This window comes from Chiloscyllium plagiosum, chromosome 2, assembly GCF_004010195.1.
Source record: "Chiloscyllium plagiosum isolate BGI_BamShark_2017 chromosome 2, ASM401019v2, whole genome shotgun sequence".
Classification (NCBI taxonomy): Eukaryota; Metazoa; Chordata; class Chondrichthyes; order Orectolobiformes; family Hemiscylliidae; genus Chiloscyllium; species Chiloscyllium plagiosum.
Window position 1 is genome coordinate 69,729,248 of NC_057711.1, and position 16,794 is coordinate 69,746,041.

The following is a 16,794-nucleotide window of genomic DNA, read 5'->3' on the forward strand; positions in this document are numbered from 1 at the left end:
TATTCATAAGTAACCTTCGTTTTCCACTACATCTCCAATTTTGGTGTCCTCTATAACTTTACTAACCATACCTCCTGTGCTAATATCCAAATAACGTATATAGATGACAAAGCAGTGGATTCTGCAGTATCCTTGTGGCATACCTCTGGTCCTAGGCCTCCAGTCTGAAAAACAGCCTTCCTTCCTTCCTCCTCCACTCTCTATCTTCTAGCTTTTTGAGCCAGCTTGGTATCCAGTTTGCTAGTTCTCCCTTGACTTAGCAAGACTAAGTCAATTATGCAAAACCTTGTCAAACATCTTACTGAAATCCATATAGGTCACATCCCTAAGCTCAAGGAACATCTATTCAATATCATTACTGTTCCTGCTATCCAAGACTGCTACTGTATGTTGGTAGTGGAGTGGGTGTTTGTTGATGTGCCAATCAAGCAGGCTGCTTTCCTGTGCATGGGTTTCAAGCTTGTACTGGAGCTGCACTCCTCCTGCAAGCAGGGAGTTTTCTATTGCCTTACTTTCTGACTTGTCTTGATGTGGACAGACTTGAGAATTAGTGCACAGTTTACTAACTGCAGGATCTTCGTCTTCAAACTGTTCTTTGTAGCTGGAGCATTTATATAAGCTAGTTCAATTTCTGGTCAGTTGTAACCTCCCATGATGTTAATAGCAGGGAATTCAATGTTGCATGGTTAAATGCACTCCGTGATGGCCATTGTCCACATTTGAACTACACTAGCCTGGATAATACAGAGCTCTTATTACATTTGGACACTTTTTCTGTCCATGGAGCCTAAAATAGTATTCAACATTTGAGATTATCAGCACCAATCCCCATTTCTGATTAATTGAAGCAGCCTAGGCCATTAACCTGAGGAACTCCTGCAGAGATGTCCTGGAGTGGAGATGAGTGCCTCCCTCTTCTTTTTTTTTTTTTTCCCCCCTGCCCCCCCCCCCCCCCCCCAACGACTTCCTATTTGGTACTTATGATTCCATCCAGTGGAGAGTCATCCCCCTAATTTCTGTTGACTTTAGTTTTGGTAGGGGTCTTTTGTAATTCATGAAATGGGCAACACCCTTTGTCAAGGACAGAGAGCCCCTCTAAGTTCAGCTTTTGTTTGTCCAGGTTCATACCAAAGCTGCACTAAATTTAGGAGCTGAGTGGCCCTGCCAAAAGCCAAACAGTCAGTGAGCATATTATTGCTAAGCAAGCATTAAGTTATTGATTACATCTTCCATCACTTTAATGATCACAAGTGAACTAAGTGGTAATTGACTGACTGACTGGGTTAGAATTGTCTTTTATTTGGACTGGGCAACTTTCCACGTCTGTGTAGTCACACTGGAACAGTTTGGCTGGGGGTAAGGGTATGTTTTGAAGCAAAAGTCTTCAGTGCTGTTGTTGGAAAATTGTTTGGACTCAACCTTTTGCAGGGCTTGTGCCTTCAGCCAACTTGACTCATTCCATGGTACTGAGAAATGGCTGAAGGTGGAGGTGGATGTTGTACACAAATGTCTGGCTATAAATTGTTACAAATGCCTACACTATTTTTTTAATCTTTTGAATTGCTACTGAACTCCTCACTGTTTGTGAAGCTGCCACCTCTAGTGAATTGCTTAATCATCCAGAATTCGCAGACGTGCTTATTTCCTCCATCTCTCAACTCTCCCAGCTGAATGTTTTCTGATCCATATCACATTTAGCCTTTTTCAAGCTTCACAGCTGGCTTGCCTGCTATTTAAAATTTCAGTTCGGTGTACGTGGTCCTGATGTTCCAACTGTCAAGCTGTTGATTTTAAACCTGCTGCAATGAGTTTCATCCTTTTTCAGGGATGCCAAACACCAAGTGATGCTGGTGGATCAGATCCTTACTTGAGGTGCATTGTGGCTGATCCAAGGAATGTGCTGGTCTTTTCCACTGTCCTGTAGCACCTATCTTCTCTATCAACAAAAATAGTCAGTTGTACATGCATTTCTTGTAGGTGAAAGTGAGGACTGCAGATACTGGAGGTTAGTAGAGTGTGGTGCTGGAAAAGCACAGCAGGTCAGGCAGCATCTGAAGCAGGAAAATCTGTTCTGGCAAAAACCTGTCAACATTTCTTGTGTTTTGTTCAATATGGTAAAATGGGTGTCTTCCCTGAAGTTGCAAGTCTGAGTAGTCCTTAAGTATAGATGTTCTAGGAGAAAGTGAGGACTGCAGATGCTGGCGATCAGAGCTGAAAATATATTGCTGAAAAAGTGCAGCAGGTCGGGCAGCATCCAAGGAGCAGGAGAATCGACGTATCGGGGCATAAGCCCTTCAGGAATGAGGAAAGTGTGCCAAGCAGGCTAAGATAAAAGGTCGGGAGTAGGGACTTGGGGGAGGGGTGTTGGAAATGCGATAGGTGGAAGGAGGTTAAGGTGAGGGTGATGGGGTGGGGTGGGTGTGGAGAGGTCAGGAAGAAGATTGCAGGTTAGGAAGGTGGTGCTGAGTTCGAGGGTTGGGACTGAGACAAGGTGGGGGGAGGGAAAGTGAGGAAACTGGAGAAATCTGAGTTCATCCCTTGTGGTTGGAGGGTTCCTAGGCAGAAGATGAGGCGCTCTTCCTCCAGCTGAAGTGTTGCTATGGTCTGGCGATGGAGGAGGCCTTGGACCTGCATGTCCTTCGTGGAGTGAGAGGGGGAGTTGAAGTGTTGAGCCACGGGGTGATTGGGTTGGTTGGTCTGGGTGTCCCAGAGGTGTCCTCTAAAATGTTCCACAAGTAGGCGGCCTGTCTCCCCAATATAGAGGAGGCCACATCTGGTGCAGCGGATGCAATAAATGATGAGTGGAGGTGCAGGTGAATTTGTGGCGGATGTGGAAGGATCCCTTGGAGGGAAGTAAGGGGGCAGGGAGGTGTGGGTGCAAGTTTTGCATTTCTTGTGGTTGCAGGGGAAGGTGCCAGGTGTGGAGGTTGGGTTGGTGGGGGGTGTGGACCTGACGAGGGAGTGGTCTTTTCGGAACGCTGATAGGGGAGGGAAACATATCCCTGGTGGTGGGGTCCATTTGGAGGTGGCGGAAATGACGACGGATGATGTGATGTATATGGAGGTTGATGGGGTGGTAGGTGAGGACCAGTAGGGTTCTGGCCTGGTGGTTGGAGATGTGGAGCTCGGGCAGAGGAGCGGGAAGTGGAGAGCATCGTCGATCACGTCTGGGGGGAAATTGCGGTCTCTGAAGAAGGAGGCCATCTGGGTTTCCGGTATTGGAACTGGTCCTCCTGGGAGCAGATGCAGCAGAGACTAAGGAATTGGGAATATGGGATGGCATTTTTACAGGGGGCAGGGTGGGAGGAGGTGTAGTCTAGCTAGCTGTGGGAGTCGGACGGTTGGTTTATAGTAAATGTCTGTGTTGACTTGGTCCTCCGAGATAGAAATGGAGAGGTCTAGGAAAGGGAGGAAGGAGTCTGAGACGGTCCAGGTGAATTTGAGGTCTGGGTGGAAGGTGTTAGTAAAGTGGATGAAGTGTTAAACCTCCTCCTGGGAGCACGAGGCAGCGCCGATACAGTCATTGATGTAGCGGAGGAAAAGCTGGGGGTTGTGCCAGTGTAGCTGCGGAAGATGGACTGTTCCACACATCCTACGAAGAGGCAGGCATAGCTGGGGCCCATGCGGGTGCCCGTGGCTACTCCTTTTGGTTTGGAGGAAGTGGGACGATTGGAAAGAGAAGTTGTTCAGGGTGAGGACCAGTTCAGTCAGTTGAAGGAGGGTGTCAGTGGAAGGGTACTGGTTGGTACGGTGGGAAAGGAAGAAGCGGAGGGCTTTGAGTCCTTCGTGATGGGGGATGGAGGTATACAGGGACTGGATGTCGATGATAAGGTGTTGGGGACTGGGGAAGCGCAAATCATGGAGAAGGTGGAGGGCGTGGGTGGTGTCCCGAACATAGGTGGGGAGTTCTTGGACTAAGGGGGACAGGACCGAGTCGAGGTATGCAGAGATGAGTTCGGTGGGGCAGGAGCAGGCTGAGACAATGGGTCGGCTGGGGCAGTCAGGTTTGTGGATTTTGGGCAGGAGGTAGAAATGGGCGGTGCGGGCTTGTGGGACTGAGGTTGGAGGCGGTGGGTGGGAGATCCCCTGAGGTGATGAGGTTATGGATGGTCTGGGAGATGATGGTTTGGTGGTGGGAGGTGGGGTCATGGTCAAGGGGGGCAGTAGGGGGAGGTGTCTGTGAGCTGGCGTTTAGCCTCAGCGGTGTAAAGGTCGGTGCGCCAAATACTACTGCGCCTCCCTTGTCTGCTGGTTTGATAGTGAGGTTGGGGTTGGAACGGAGGGAGTGGAGGGCTGAATGTTCTGAGGGTGAGAGGTTGGAGTGGGTGAGAAGGGTGGAGAGGTTGAGGCGGTTAATGTCGTGGCAGCAGTTGGCTATGAAGAGATCGAGGGCAGGAAAAAGCCAGCACGGGGTGTCCAGGTGGATGGGGTGTGTTGGAGAAGGGGTCATCAGAGGGTGGGTGAGAATCCTGGTTGAATAAGTAGGTGCGGAGGTGAAGGCAGCGGAAGAATTGTTCGATGTCTTGCCGCGTGTTGAACCCGTTAATCCAAGAGCGTAGGGGAATGAAGGTGAGGCCTCTGCTGAGGACTGATCTTTCATCCTCCGGGGTAGTTCTGGAGGGATGGTGAAAACACGGCAGGGCTGGGAGCTAGGACCTCGTGTGGGGCTGGTATAGATGTTCCACAATATATGGACCATGATATGTTTAGATACTGCCATACTTTTAGGCTCCACTCGGACCATGGTTTTTTTCCTTTCGTTAGGGTTTACTCATAGCTTTCAAACATACTAGTATATCCACAAGGCAATGGAGCTATTTACTTCAGGCCCACATGTGTTCTCTGATCCCATGTCTGGGATCCAAATGACTTGATTCTCATAATTCAGTGTTTGAGTAGGGATGAACTTGATTTCTGTGCCTTACCAGCTGAGGATTTTATACTGAGGCTTATGTGCTTGAAGTGTTAAGCATTTCGTTCTTTGTTTTGAATTACTATTAGCCAGTGGTGCAAGGTGGAAGTGAGCAAACTAGTGCACAGCACGCAGCAAAGTAATTTTAATTGCCCAGATGTACATTATATTGTTGCAAGCTACTAATGATAATGATACTGGGGAGGGGGGGTGGAACTTGGAAAAATTGGCCACATCTTTAGATTGATACCAAAATGCAAATTTTCAGATTGGTAAATACTGGTTATTTGATGATCAGAGCTTTTGGATTTGGGGATATAATTTAAATGAAGTTCTTCTTTTCTCCCTATGGGATCATTAAACGTGGTTGATACTGTTTCTATCTCAATTGCTTGATAGAGCTTAAGTGTATATTTTATTATAAGATCAAAAAATGTGCACAAAGCCAAATATATCATCTGGTAATGTAAGACTTATCTGGTATTATCTTGTCATGACATGACTTGCTTTGTTTGATATTTTGTGCATCTTGATGCATAGAATAAAAATTGCATTTTGGAGGGCCCTGACATTTCTTTGCCCTTTTTTTTAAACCTGCTGACATACCAAAAGGTCAGTCATTTAATACTTGTCACTTCAGACAGAAGACTTTGTGTGGAAGACTGACTCTTGTGTGTTTCATGCAAGACTAGAATTGACACTTGAAATGTAGAACTGAAATCTTTAAATTATAGGTAACATTCAAACTAAATTTGCCTTTCTGGTCAATTATTGACTTTGATTAACAGGTTGTGAATACTTTCTGAAATACTTTGCTTTCTGGTCAGATGAGAAATTAACAATTATCTGTTTTAATATTCAGGTATCTACAGCGGACAATAAACCATCCTACCCTTTTGCAAGATCCTGATTTGCGGCAATTTTTAGAAAGTAGTGAGGTATGCTTTTCCAGAATGTTTAATATGAAAGCTAAGTAGGAGTTCTTGATAAAATGTAATCTTTTGGGGAGTTTTCCTCTATATGCAGTAGGTAAACGCAAACAGTAGTACTTTCTGCTGTCATAGAGCATGGTTCTTGGATGTGATGTCTAGTAGCTGTAGTTAGAGGACACTGAAAATTCAAGATTTCTTCACCTCTGGAAACTATTTTCTATGTTTATAGTTGAGCAGCCATTTGAACATAAGTGATTACTGGAGCACTGTTAAAATATGACAAATTCTGAATTGTTTTCAGAAGCTGAGAGCCTTTTGGAAAAGCCTATACAAAATAAAATCTACCAAATACAAATTGAATGTAGCTCAATATATAAGTTGGGGTATGGAGTGGTATGCAAAATGATCAAGAATGGACTTGCAAGCCAACTCCAGTGTGAACTGAGCAGTGAATTTAAAAGCCTTGGAATTGCCCAATTGTGCCAAGATGGGCTAAGTCTGACGCAGCACTTATTTTTCTGACCAGTTACTTTCCCCTTGTTTTTGGTTCTGAAGTTTATAATTTTGTTCTAATTTACATAGCCATGAATTCCATACCAGTGTTTCCTATATATTTGCTAGACTTTAAACAGAGTTCAGTTGATCTTGTAGTTTCAGTGGATTTTTCCACTATGATCTAATCGAGTTGTCAAATTTCACCTTTCCAGTGTTTTCATTGTGATAGCTGTAGTTGTAATTTCTTAAAGTTATAAAATTTTAAACAATATTGGTCTTGGTCTTACTTGGATTGATACTCATGCAGGCAGAGCAATTCTGTGACCCTCTTGTGCTCTCCCTTCTGTGTTGTGATTTATCTTGTGCAGTTGATGTAGACTACTAAATGTGGTGATAGTCTTAATGTAGGAGTCCAATATATAAAGTAATAGGAATAGATTTTGTTCTCTCAGGTCAGTGTTGAAATTGAAATTTTTAAAATTCACCAGTGAGTGTTGCTGGCTGGTCCAGTATTCAGTCCCCATCCCTTTGTGGCCTTGGGAAGGCAGTAATGGTGAGCTCCTACTGACTCAGTAAGTAGACCCACAATGCCACTAGAGGGAATTCTAGGAATCTGACCCAGTGACAGCAAAGCAATTGTGATATATTTCCAACTCAGAATGGTGAGTGGTTTTAAGGGAATTTAAATTGTGTTCTCATATCTATCTGCTTCAGCATCAGGTACTCTGGTTTGATTCCACTCTTGTGTTACTGACTGTGGAGTTCTCTTTCCTTTCCTTCTTTCCTCCCTCCCCACTCCCGGATTTGCAGGCTAGGTGGATTAGCCATGGGAAGTGCAGGGTTACAGGGAAAATGTTGAGGGGTGGAATGGGTTTTTTTTTTGGTTAGTCAGTGGAGTTGATGGGCTGAATGGCTTACTTCCACACTGTGTCGGGAATCTGATTTTGTTCTCCTACATGAGTGGTTCTAGGTTGGAAGTTGCTGTCTTAAATCTTTAGCACATTTCTGTAGTGTGTCCTGTAGATAGACACTTGGTATGTCAGTAGAATGGTTGTGGAATTTGTAACAGCAATCAAGTGGGCTCCTTGTTCTGAATAATGTTTGTGCTGCTGAAGCAGTGTTCTGCCCAAAAAGTGGGCAATATTTTGTCACACTACTGGTTTTTATACTTTTTATTTTAAAGATAGGCTTTGGGAAGTTAGGGAGTGAGTTACACAAGTCCTCTATACAGTTTCTGGTCAAATGGTAATCCTCAGGATGTTAGTGGGGTATTCGGTGTCTATTCGGGTTAAAATAATAGCATATACATAATGAAAGTAAACCTTATTTAGAAATTGAAGTGCTGGAAACTGAAATTAAAACATTGAAAATGCTCAAGTTAGGTAGTTTCTTGCACAGATACTATCAACATTTTGAGTTGACTTGTATCAAATCTAAGTGACTCCACATTCTTTAAATCCTCCAGTTTAAGTGGGAATCAGGTTGTTTTTGTTTGCTATCAGTGACTACTTGCTAAACATTCAAACATGATATTGGGAAACTTAACTATCCAACATTTTGATCATACAATACTTTTGCAGCTTTTGGCTGAAGTTAAACCTTATTTTTAGAGAATAAATCTTTTGTCAAAACCAGGTTGATTTTAAATATTATGAAGTTGTGGATTGGATCTATTTTTGGATTGCTGGTTCAGATCTTTGAGACAACTGGTAATTTGACTTCTAAAAAGTGAAGACCGTACATAGAAACAATCTGGATAAGTGACCAGGTTGAGACATTAAGCAGCAAATGACTACAAGTTCTGAGGGAGAAGTTTTTTGGATTTTGGAGCAATGGGTAGGAGTAGACAAGTGTTTAGAGGTGAACTATATGATCAAATAAGTGAGATTAAGCAATCCATTGTTCCATCGTTAGCAATACTCGATTGCTGGGCATGGAATTCCATTATTCAAATGACCTGAGGAGGAATTACAATTTCAAATCCCCTCGTATTACTACATTGATTTTTATATTTAAAATTCTTAGTTAAATTAGGTCATTAAGTCACTAACTTATTTCTCAATCTTTGAATCTGGTTAAAGAAATGTATTGACCACTCAACTGTTTCAGCTTTCATTTATAGTAAACTTGAGACTTAAGTGCCTAAGGCTGAATTGTCAGATTGGGCAAACTCTGCCAGTGAAAACATTTTGGCCCTGTAATATATCATAGATATGTATATGATCACCCTATGCAAAAGTCTTGAATTTGATATTGACATCAAAATATAACTTGTGATCTAAGTTTGTATACATTGACAGTACTTTTCTGTAGTATTCAAAATATTTTGCTTATGTAAGATTTAAATGATTAATGTTTTGATAAGCATACCAACTATTGTCTTTAGTTCATATTTGCAGATTAAGATACCCAAGAAATTGGTCAATAAAGTTTGTATAACTGAGTAAGCTGCAGAGAGTTGAAGTATATTGAAATGTATAAGAGCAGAAACTGCTGTGGCCCTTTCCTTGCACTTTAACTAGACAGAAGCAAGGCACTTAACAGGATTGCTCACCCTTATTTGTCATTCAATTCTAGCTGCCTCGTGCGGTTAACACCCAGGCCCTAAGTGGAGCAGGCATATTGAGGATGGTGAATAAGGCCGCCGATGCTGTCAACAAAATGACAATCAAGATGAATGAATCGGATGCAGTAAGAGCTGATTTTTGAACCTGATTAATGAGTTGAATTAATGAGATTCTTCAGTTTCTTTCTGAGGGTGAAAAGACTATAAGATAAGCTATTTGCTTATTTTCTTTGAATTCAGTTAAATTGGTGAAGGCTGTGACCACAGTTAATTTTCTTTTTATTGAAAAGAAGGAATGTAGTTTACTATTGGTAATGTAATTTTGTAATGATTTGTTCTTAGTAAATTAACTCCATTCCTCGTTTGGCAGTGGTTTGAGGAAAAGCAGCAGCAGTTTGAAAACCTGGACCAGCAGTTAAGGAAACTACACACCAGTGTTGATCTCCTAGTCTGCCACAGGAAAGGTTTGTAAACTGAAGCTCACGACAATTGCTGGATGTAGTAGACTCATCATTATGTATACCTAGCTTCTGTTTTGCACTCAGCTTCTAGATTTTTTTTTTCTTCCCAGTAATTGAGGAACTTTGAAGTCAGGCTAAAATCTTATTTAAAATCTTCAATCCTGATTTTGCTTTTGTGACCATTTTAGCTTGATTCCATCTTTAATTGAGTAATCTGATGCTTTGGTATGTTATGGTGAGGAAATGGGTTCCTATGAAGAGTGCAAATTTTGCTAGTGATTTGCAAGGTTCATACTATTAATTCATGCAGTCCTTCCAGAAAATATTCATCTTTTTCCAATTTTAAAGTACTGAGCCTGTATTTATCCCAACAACGTTTTTTAAAACCATCCTGTTTTCAGCTAAACCTGAAAGTAATTACTTTCAGTCATATTACAACACACGCTCATCCTTGAGGCTTTCTGGTTCTTTTGGAGGGATGAGGAGGCACAAAACAGTCCAGTTAGAGCAATTCCAAGCTCCTTTCCTACCTCCTATGCAATTTTTTTTTTATCCTTTTATCATCTTTTAAACAGAAACCACCTAACAACAGGCTTCTCTATTGACCATTCAGCTGTTCTAAAGCATTTTATTGTTTACTCTATCTAAACCCTGATTTTAAATGTGTTTTAACTCTTCTACATCCTGCCTATCAGGAAAGCAACCACTTGCTCAGTTGCGTGGACACAACCACAAGTCCCCAACTCTGGGTCCACTGTTTTAAATCTCTCGTACTTTATGGAAAGCCTTTCTCCTTGAAAGGTGATGCCTAGCATTAGATTAACTTTTTGAAGTACCACTGGTCTGGCAACATCCATGAAGAGAAGGCAGAGTTCACATTTCAAATCCAGTGACTTTTTTCAATCAGAACATCAGGGTTCAGATGAAGAGTCACCAGATGTGAAATGTGAACTCTACTTCCTTTCTACACATACTACCAAAAGTCTCTTTTTAAATCATCTCCAATATTGGTAGTTTTTAAAAACTGCGGGAGAATCGACGTTTCGGGCATGAGCCCTTCAGGATTTCTGAAGAAGAGCTCCTGCCCGAAACGTCAATTCCCCTGCTCCTTGGATGCTGCCTGACCTGCTGCGCTTTTCCAGCAACACCTTTTTCAGCTGATCTCCAGCATCTGCAGTCCTTACTTTCTCCTAGTTTCTAAAAACTGCCAACATTAGACAGTATTTCTATGAGGCTAAACTAATTTTAGAGGCTTCACAAACTGTTCCCCACTGTCTACCTTTTATTATCAATGCTTATTAACTGCTTTGATTCTTTAACCTGTTCTACCTCAGGATTTATACACACCTCAAACCCCTCCAGATCTTTTTCTTGTACCTATTTAGCTGTTTTTTCCTGAGCAAAGTTTTTGGATCACATTTGTCATACCTGACTGCTAATTCCAACAACTTGCATGTCTATTACTATATTCTCTAATTTCCAAGCTATCATCTCCAAATTTTAAGTCATCCACTGTAGCACCAGGCCCAAGTCATACATCAAATGAGCGACCTGGGGTAAACCACTCGTCCTCCCTGTTGGGAAAAGCTGCTACAAGTTTGTCACAACTATCACAGGAATAGTGTAGATGCTTCCTAAGTGATGTCTTGGTAAGCATTGGAGGGAAATAAGGTGCACTGGTTTGGTAGGGGGTGGTTGTGGGTGGCTTAAAGGCATGAACGCTGTACATAGAAACAAAGTGTTGTGGCTATGGAATTTTGAAATGTCAACAGGTCTGGCAGTATTTGTGGAGAGAGGTCATGTTTCCAGTCCACTTCAAAACATTAATGTTGACTATTGTCTCCCACAAATGCTACTGTACCTGAGCTCCTCAAGCACTTTGAATTCCAAAATGTTCTATGCTGTATATTCCTTAACTGTTTTCTAGCCCTGGGTCTTGTGCCCATGCTTGTTACTGACTTTAATTCCCATCTGATTCATATTTCCTCAGGCATGCTGTACTTTGCCAAATTCCTTTTTGCAAGTTTTTCTGTACATTGCACTTCAGTTATCTCTCCTTTCTTGTCAAAATACTAATAATCAAATGCAATTTGTTCTCCAATCTTTGCTCGCTTAGCTTTTGTCAGTTAACTGTTAAACTTTTTTTTTCTGCTGAGTTATTGCTTCTAAAACCTTTCCACCAGACATTGAACTGCCTGGTTTTATTCCTTTTTGAGGACCTCATTGTAACACTTACAATATTCTAGTCCTCTTGTACCACTTCTGTATCGAAGGAAGATTGTTGCCAGTGCCTTGACAATTCCTAATTCTCTCAGGGAGAATATCTCATCTCATTCTGCTTGGGTAAGTTGTCCACTGTCCTACCAGCTTTTCTGCAACCTCCTTTTTTCCTCTTGCAACCTGTTTTATTATAACGGTGTAATAGTCTCCCTGTTTGAACAAATGAGTTCAAAGTGCTAATTTTGTGTTTAAACTCTCACTTGGCTCAAGTGATGGCTCCATTTTAGTCTGGCCTTTTTTTTTTGTTTGAAGTGGTATCTATAGGAGATTTTGAATTCAGTTTGTTTAAATTTGTTCTTTGGGTATCACTGGCTAGTCATTGTTCACTAATTGCCTTTGAACTGTGTGGCTTGCAAGGCAATTTTGAGGGTGGTTTAAATGTCAACCTCACTGCTGTAAATCTGGAATCATCGGCCAGACCTTTTTTAAGGATGGCAGATTTCCTTAACTAAAATGACATTAGTGAACCAGAGTTGTACTTGGCAAGTCAGCCACTTAACTCCACAATATATGGGGGCTGTTTCAGCAATTTTTCCATATTTAAGCTGGTAATTAAATTACTTTCAAGTGTTTAACACTAACTTTTTTTTTGTTTAGAGCTCTCTGCCAATACAGCTGCATTTGCCAAGAGTGCAGCCATGCTGGGTAACTCTGAGGACCACACTGCTCTATCAAGAGCACTATCCCAGCTAGCAGAAGTTGAAGAGAAGATAGACCAGCTTCACCAAGAACAAGCTTGTGCTGACTTTTACCTATTTGCAGAGCTTCTAAGTGATTATGTTCGACTCATCTCTTCTGTAAAGGTAAACTGTCCGATCTGGTTAAGTACTAACAAGGTATTTTGGTCAGATCTGCAAGATATTGTAAACCCATTCAAAGTTCTTTTCTGAGAACACTAATGTTAAAATGCATTGGATAATATTGTTTTAACCAAGGGACAAGCTAATCTAATTAGATGACTTGTATCTATCATACTGAAATGTGGGGATAAATCCCTCTTGAGGAAAGGTGTAAATGCTTTAGGATGGATACTTTGAATTTTAGTTACACTGAAACTATTACATTTTGTTGCCATGATTTCACCGTCTCGTCTTTTTTTATTATTGTTGCTCTAAACACTCACTCAATATTTCCTCGCACTCCTCATGCATTTGAGAAATATAGGCTTGGAGTGGAAGAAATTTAATTGATATTATTTCACTACTTACATGTTTTGACATGCTGGAATTGTGAAAAACTACCCTTGTGCTGTTCAAATGTTGGAGTAGACGAGCCAAGGAAAATGTCACTTTGCAACCAGTGCATATTATGTGACACGACTCTGATCCTTTTTTTTTAATATATAAGCCTAAACAGTGTACAGATTTTCTGAAACCTGAGGCAAGTCATATGCTGCGACAAAATCCTTAATTTGAGCAAAGTAAGCTTAAAGAAAATTAATTGCAGGAAACAAAGCTACTATTAATTAGATTACACTGCTTCAGCCCTGTAAATGTAGATGTCTATGCTTAATGCATATTAATTGCGTGCAGTGGTGTAACTTTTGTAGATACCACAATTCTAAAACTTGCTGACCTGTTAGCTTATTAAGCTATATAACTGGAGTTTAAAGGCCTGTAGGTTAGCAAAAATGAACTTGGTTGTCTAAGGTAACATGAGCATTAGAAATTGGAGCAGATGCTTGCTGTGTCACTGAACAAGATCATGGCAAATCTGTTTTGCTGATTCTACATTCACATCTATCCCATTAGCCTTAACTCCCTTGCTGAGCAAGAACTTAACATGTCTCCATCTTTACAATCATTCAAAACTGCATTCTTGAAAAAATAACTTCTCATCTGCTGTTTAAAAACATTCCCACCTTTTGGTCATGCACTGACCCACAAACCTTTTTTTGCACTTCCCTTGTCAAATACATGCAGAATTTTGTGTATGTAACCCCTCACCTTCTCCTACATTCCAGTGAAAAAACACTCAGCCTATCCAATCCTTTATCCCAAGACCTAAACCAGCTCTGAAATGCCTCCAATGCATTTGCATGCTGCTTTCAGTAGACCAAAACTGCTCAGATTTTGTCTCCATGCTCTATTTTTTTTTTAAAAAGAGAACCAAGCATTATGTTCAATTCACTTTTCTAATAGAATCCTTGATCCGACTATATATAGTTATAATCTCTTCCATGATCAATTTTTGAAGTGCTTTTATAACCACTGTTAAGCTAACTGGCCTGTAGTTTACAGGTTTCTCTGCCTCTTTGAACAGAGAGATGGACTGTTAAGTGGAAACTTGCCTGAATCTAGAGAATTTTTGATAACTAACGACCATTCCCATATAAGTAGCTCACCACCAGATTCCACAAAGCTTGCTCACCATCCACGAGGCACACATTAGGTATGTGATAGAATACTCCCTACTCTGGATGCAACTCCAGTCACAAGCTGTTTTACAACATCTAGGACAAAGCCTGCTTGACTGACAGCATATCCACAAACAGCCACTCCTAAACCACCTCCGCAGCAGTGTGACACTATGCACTGCAGAAATTCAAAGATCCTTGGAGAGCTCCTTCGAAATCTTTTGGCCACGAAGCACATATATGGGAACATCACCTGCAAGTTTCCCTCCAAGCCACTCTCCATCTTGACTTGGAAATATATTGTTCCTTCACTCGCTAGGAAGTTGTGGGTCAACATAAATCATGTAGATGGTAGCAGTTCAAGAAGGCACCTCCATTGCCACCACCTCCAAGGGCAAGTAGGGGCATACAGTAAATGGTGACAACCCAGCCACACTTGTATCCCAAGAGTGAATTCAAAAAAACCTAATGAGCAAAGACAACTTGTGTTTTGGGAGGGGGGAAGTAGTCTTGCTATCTTTCTGGCTAGCTTTCTCATATTGTTTTGATTAAATGTTTAGTCATTGTCTGCCATTTCCTCATCCTTGTCACTTATCTGACCTGATGTTAATCGTTGCATATTGAAATCTTATTTCTTCAAGCTTCATGCTATACCTACCTCCTTTAATCATTGATAGCCTTCCTTTAAAATTATAGTAGGAATCTTCTTGGTGACTATACTGAGCGACACCGTTAAGTGTCTCTCACCTGTCTGTATTGATCTTCCGGTCTGCTAGTATGCTGCTTCACTTCCGCTAGCTCAGCTTTCATGTCCACAAAGTTGCTCTTACGTTTTAAAATATTTGTGAATTCAATCTTATCCTTCCCAATTGGATGTACAATTCAATAATTGTGGCCATGATTAAAGTGCCTTCACTGAGGTAATCATTTTATTTGCATTTAATTTGTGACTTTTGGAATTACAAACTTCCTAATTCTAGATTGATACCATCCTGTACTCCCTTGTTTTCTACTACTGTACTCCTTTTCTATACATTAGTTAACTTGTATTTGTCACTACACTTTTTTTGGGACTTTTGTTCAAGTGCCATAGAGTTGTACACGTAAGACATTAGTTTGTGGACATGTATCTAAACAAACGTTGTTTAAATGTTTTTCACAAATCTACGTTGACTTTGTTATTCCATTATTTTCTTGGTTATACACAGTGGGAATGACATTGGACTGTCTCATTCATGAATTTTTGGTATTGTTACTTGCCCATTCTGTGCTGGAAACTTCTATGGATGGGATATGTCCAGACTTCCTGTCCACCAAAGCAACAGTTAACTCCAAATAGCTTCAACTTGAACAAGTCTTCAGAGGTGCATTCTTTTCTTTATTTAAAAAGGTTTTTTATTTGCAGGGTGTGTTTGATTATCGAATGAAATGCTGGCAAAAATGGCAAGATGCGCAAGCAACTCTGCAAAAGAAACGGGAAGCTGATGCCAAACTCCAGTATGCAAATAAACCAGACAAAATGCAGCAAGCTAAAGAAGAAATTAGAGAAGTGAGTACTTTTCTTTACCTAGATGTTTTGTTTTAAACTTTAAGATATCTTCAAAGCATGATAAGTAAAAACTTTATATTATTTGCATGACAAATCAAATGCCTATTTTGGCTTTTTGAAGCCAATAATCTGTAGTATATAATATTTTGTTAAAATTTGATAGTTCTCTTTATTTAATATGCCTGCACCTGAAAAACAGGCAGTCTTCTCTTAATTCATGGAATATAGGTGTCCCTAGCTAGGCCAGCATTTATTGCCCTAGGAGGTTGAGCTGTCTCCTTGAGCTATTGCAGACCTTTTGAGCAGGATGTAGGCATAAGTGTGTCCACAGTACTGATGGGGAGTTCCAGAATTTTGACCCAGTGACAGTGAAGGAGCAGTAATGTTCCAAGTCCAGATGGTGTGCAGCTTGAAATTTGCAGCTGGTAGTTGGATCTACTGTCCCTGTCCTCGTATGTGGTAGAAGCAAAAGCTGTTAAAGGAGCCTAGTTTCTTGTAGATGCTAGGCACTGCCATGATGGTGGTATCCATAAATATTTCATAGTACATGTTATGTTCAGTTGTTTTAAACTATCTACGTAATGCTGTCTTGCTCTGCATTTAACAAAGCTCCAATGGAGCAAATGTTGAAATTTAATTGCAGCATTTAGGTTTTTACTTTGCTTCTTGATTTGAGCCAGTACAGCTAGGAGCTCCAGAATCTGTAGTCAATTGTAGTATGTGAGTATATAATTGCTTTAAATACTATTAGCTTAGTCAACCCACAAGCACTTTTCCTCATGTGCACACTTTTCCCTGGAAGATGTATCTTAAGAAATGCAGCTGTTCAGTTTTAGGTTTCTGATTATGGCTGTCAATTAAGCTACCAAAATATAGGATCAAGACACGTGTTTTCTAAATTGTATTGGAAGCATGCACCACTTTAAAGTTAACGATCATTCAATTGATCTGCTTTACACTATATACTGCAGTGATCTGGATTTCAAAAACAAAATTAGGCTATTCAGCTCTCTGAACCTGCTCCATCATTCAACATAACTGATATTTCTCTTCTCCCCTGCTCTTCCAACCCTCCACCCCATGTTATCCTCCCACTGTTTTCCCCCTGTTGCATTCCCTTCATTTCTTTGAATATATTCAATGAAGTGGAAATCCCTACACAGGAGACCAAAAGTTCACCACCCCCTGTGAAGAAGTTTGCCAATGAGCCCTTGTTCTTGACTTTTTTTTTTCTCTCCTCTCT

The 16,794-nt window shown here is 40.9% G+C and overlaps 1 protein-coding gene across 3 annotated transcripts in view; it reads left to right on the top strand.

Annotated features, from left to right (window-relative positions):
- The window catches only part of snx2 (sorting nexin 2), a 52,308-nt gene that overhangs the window by 19,832 nt on the left and 15,682 nt on the right, over positions 1-16,794 (top strand). For all 3 annotated transcript variants that reach the window (XM_043711692.1, XM_043711687.1, XM_043711701.1), the window contains exons 8-12: positions 5,775-5,850; positions 8,917-9,030; positions 9,276-9,369; positions 12,244-12,449; positions 15,408-15,551. In XM_043711692.1, the coding sequence (XP_043567627.1) occupies positions 5,775-5,850; positions 8,917-9,030; positions 9,276-9,369; positions 12,244-12,449; positions 15,408-15,551 (634 nt within the window). The remainder of the gene's footprint in view (positions 1-5,774; positions 5,851-8,916; positions 9,031-9,275; positions 9,370-12,243; positions 12,450-15,407; positions 15,552-16,794) is intronic.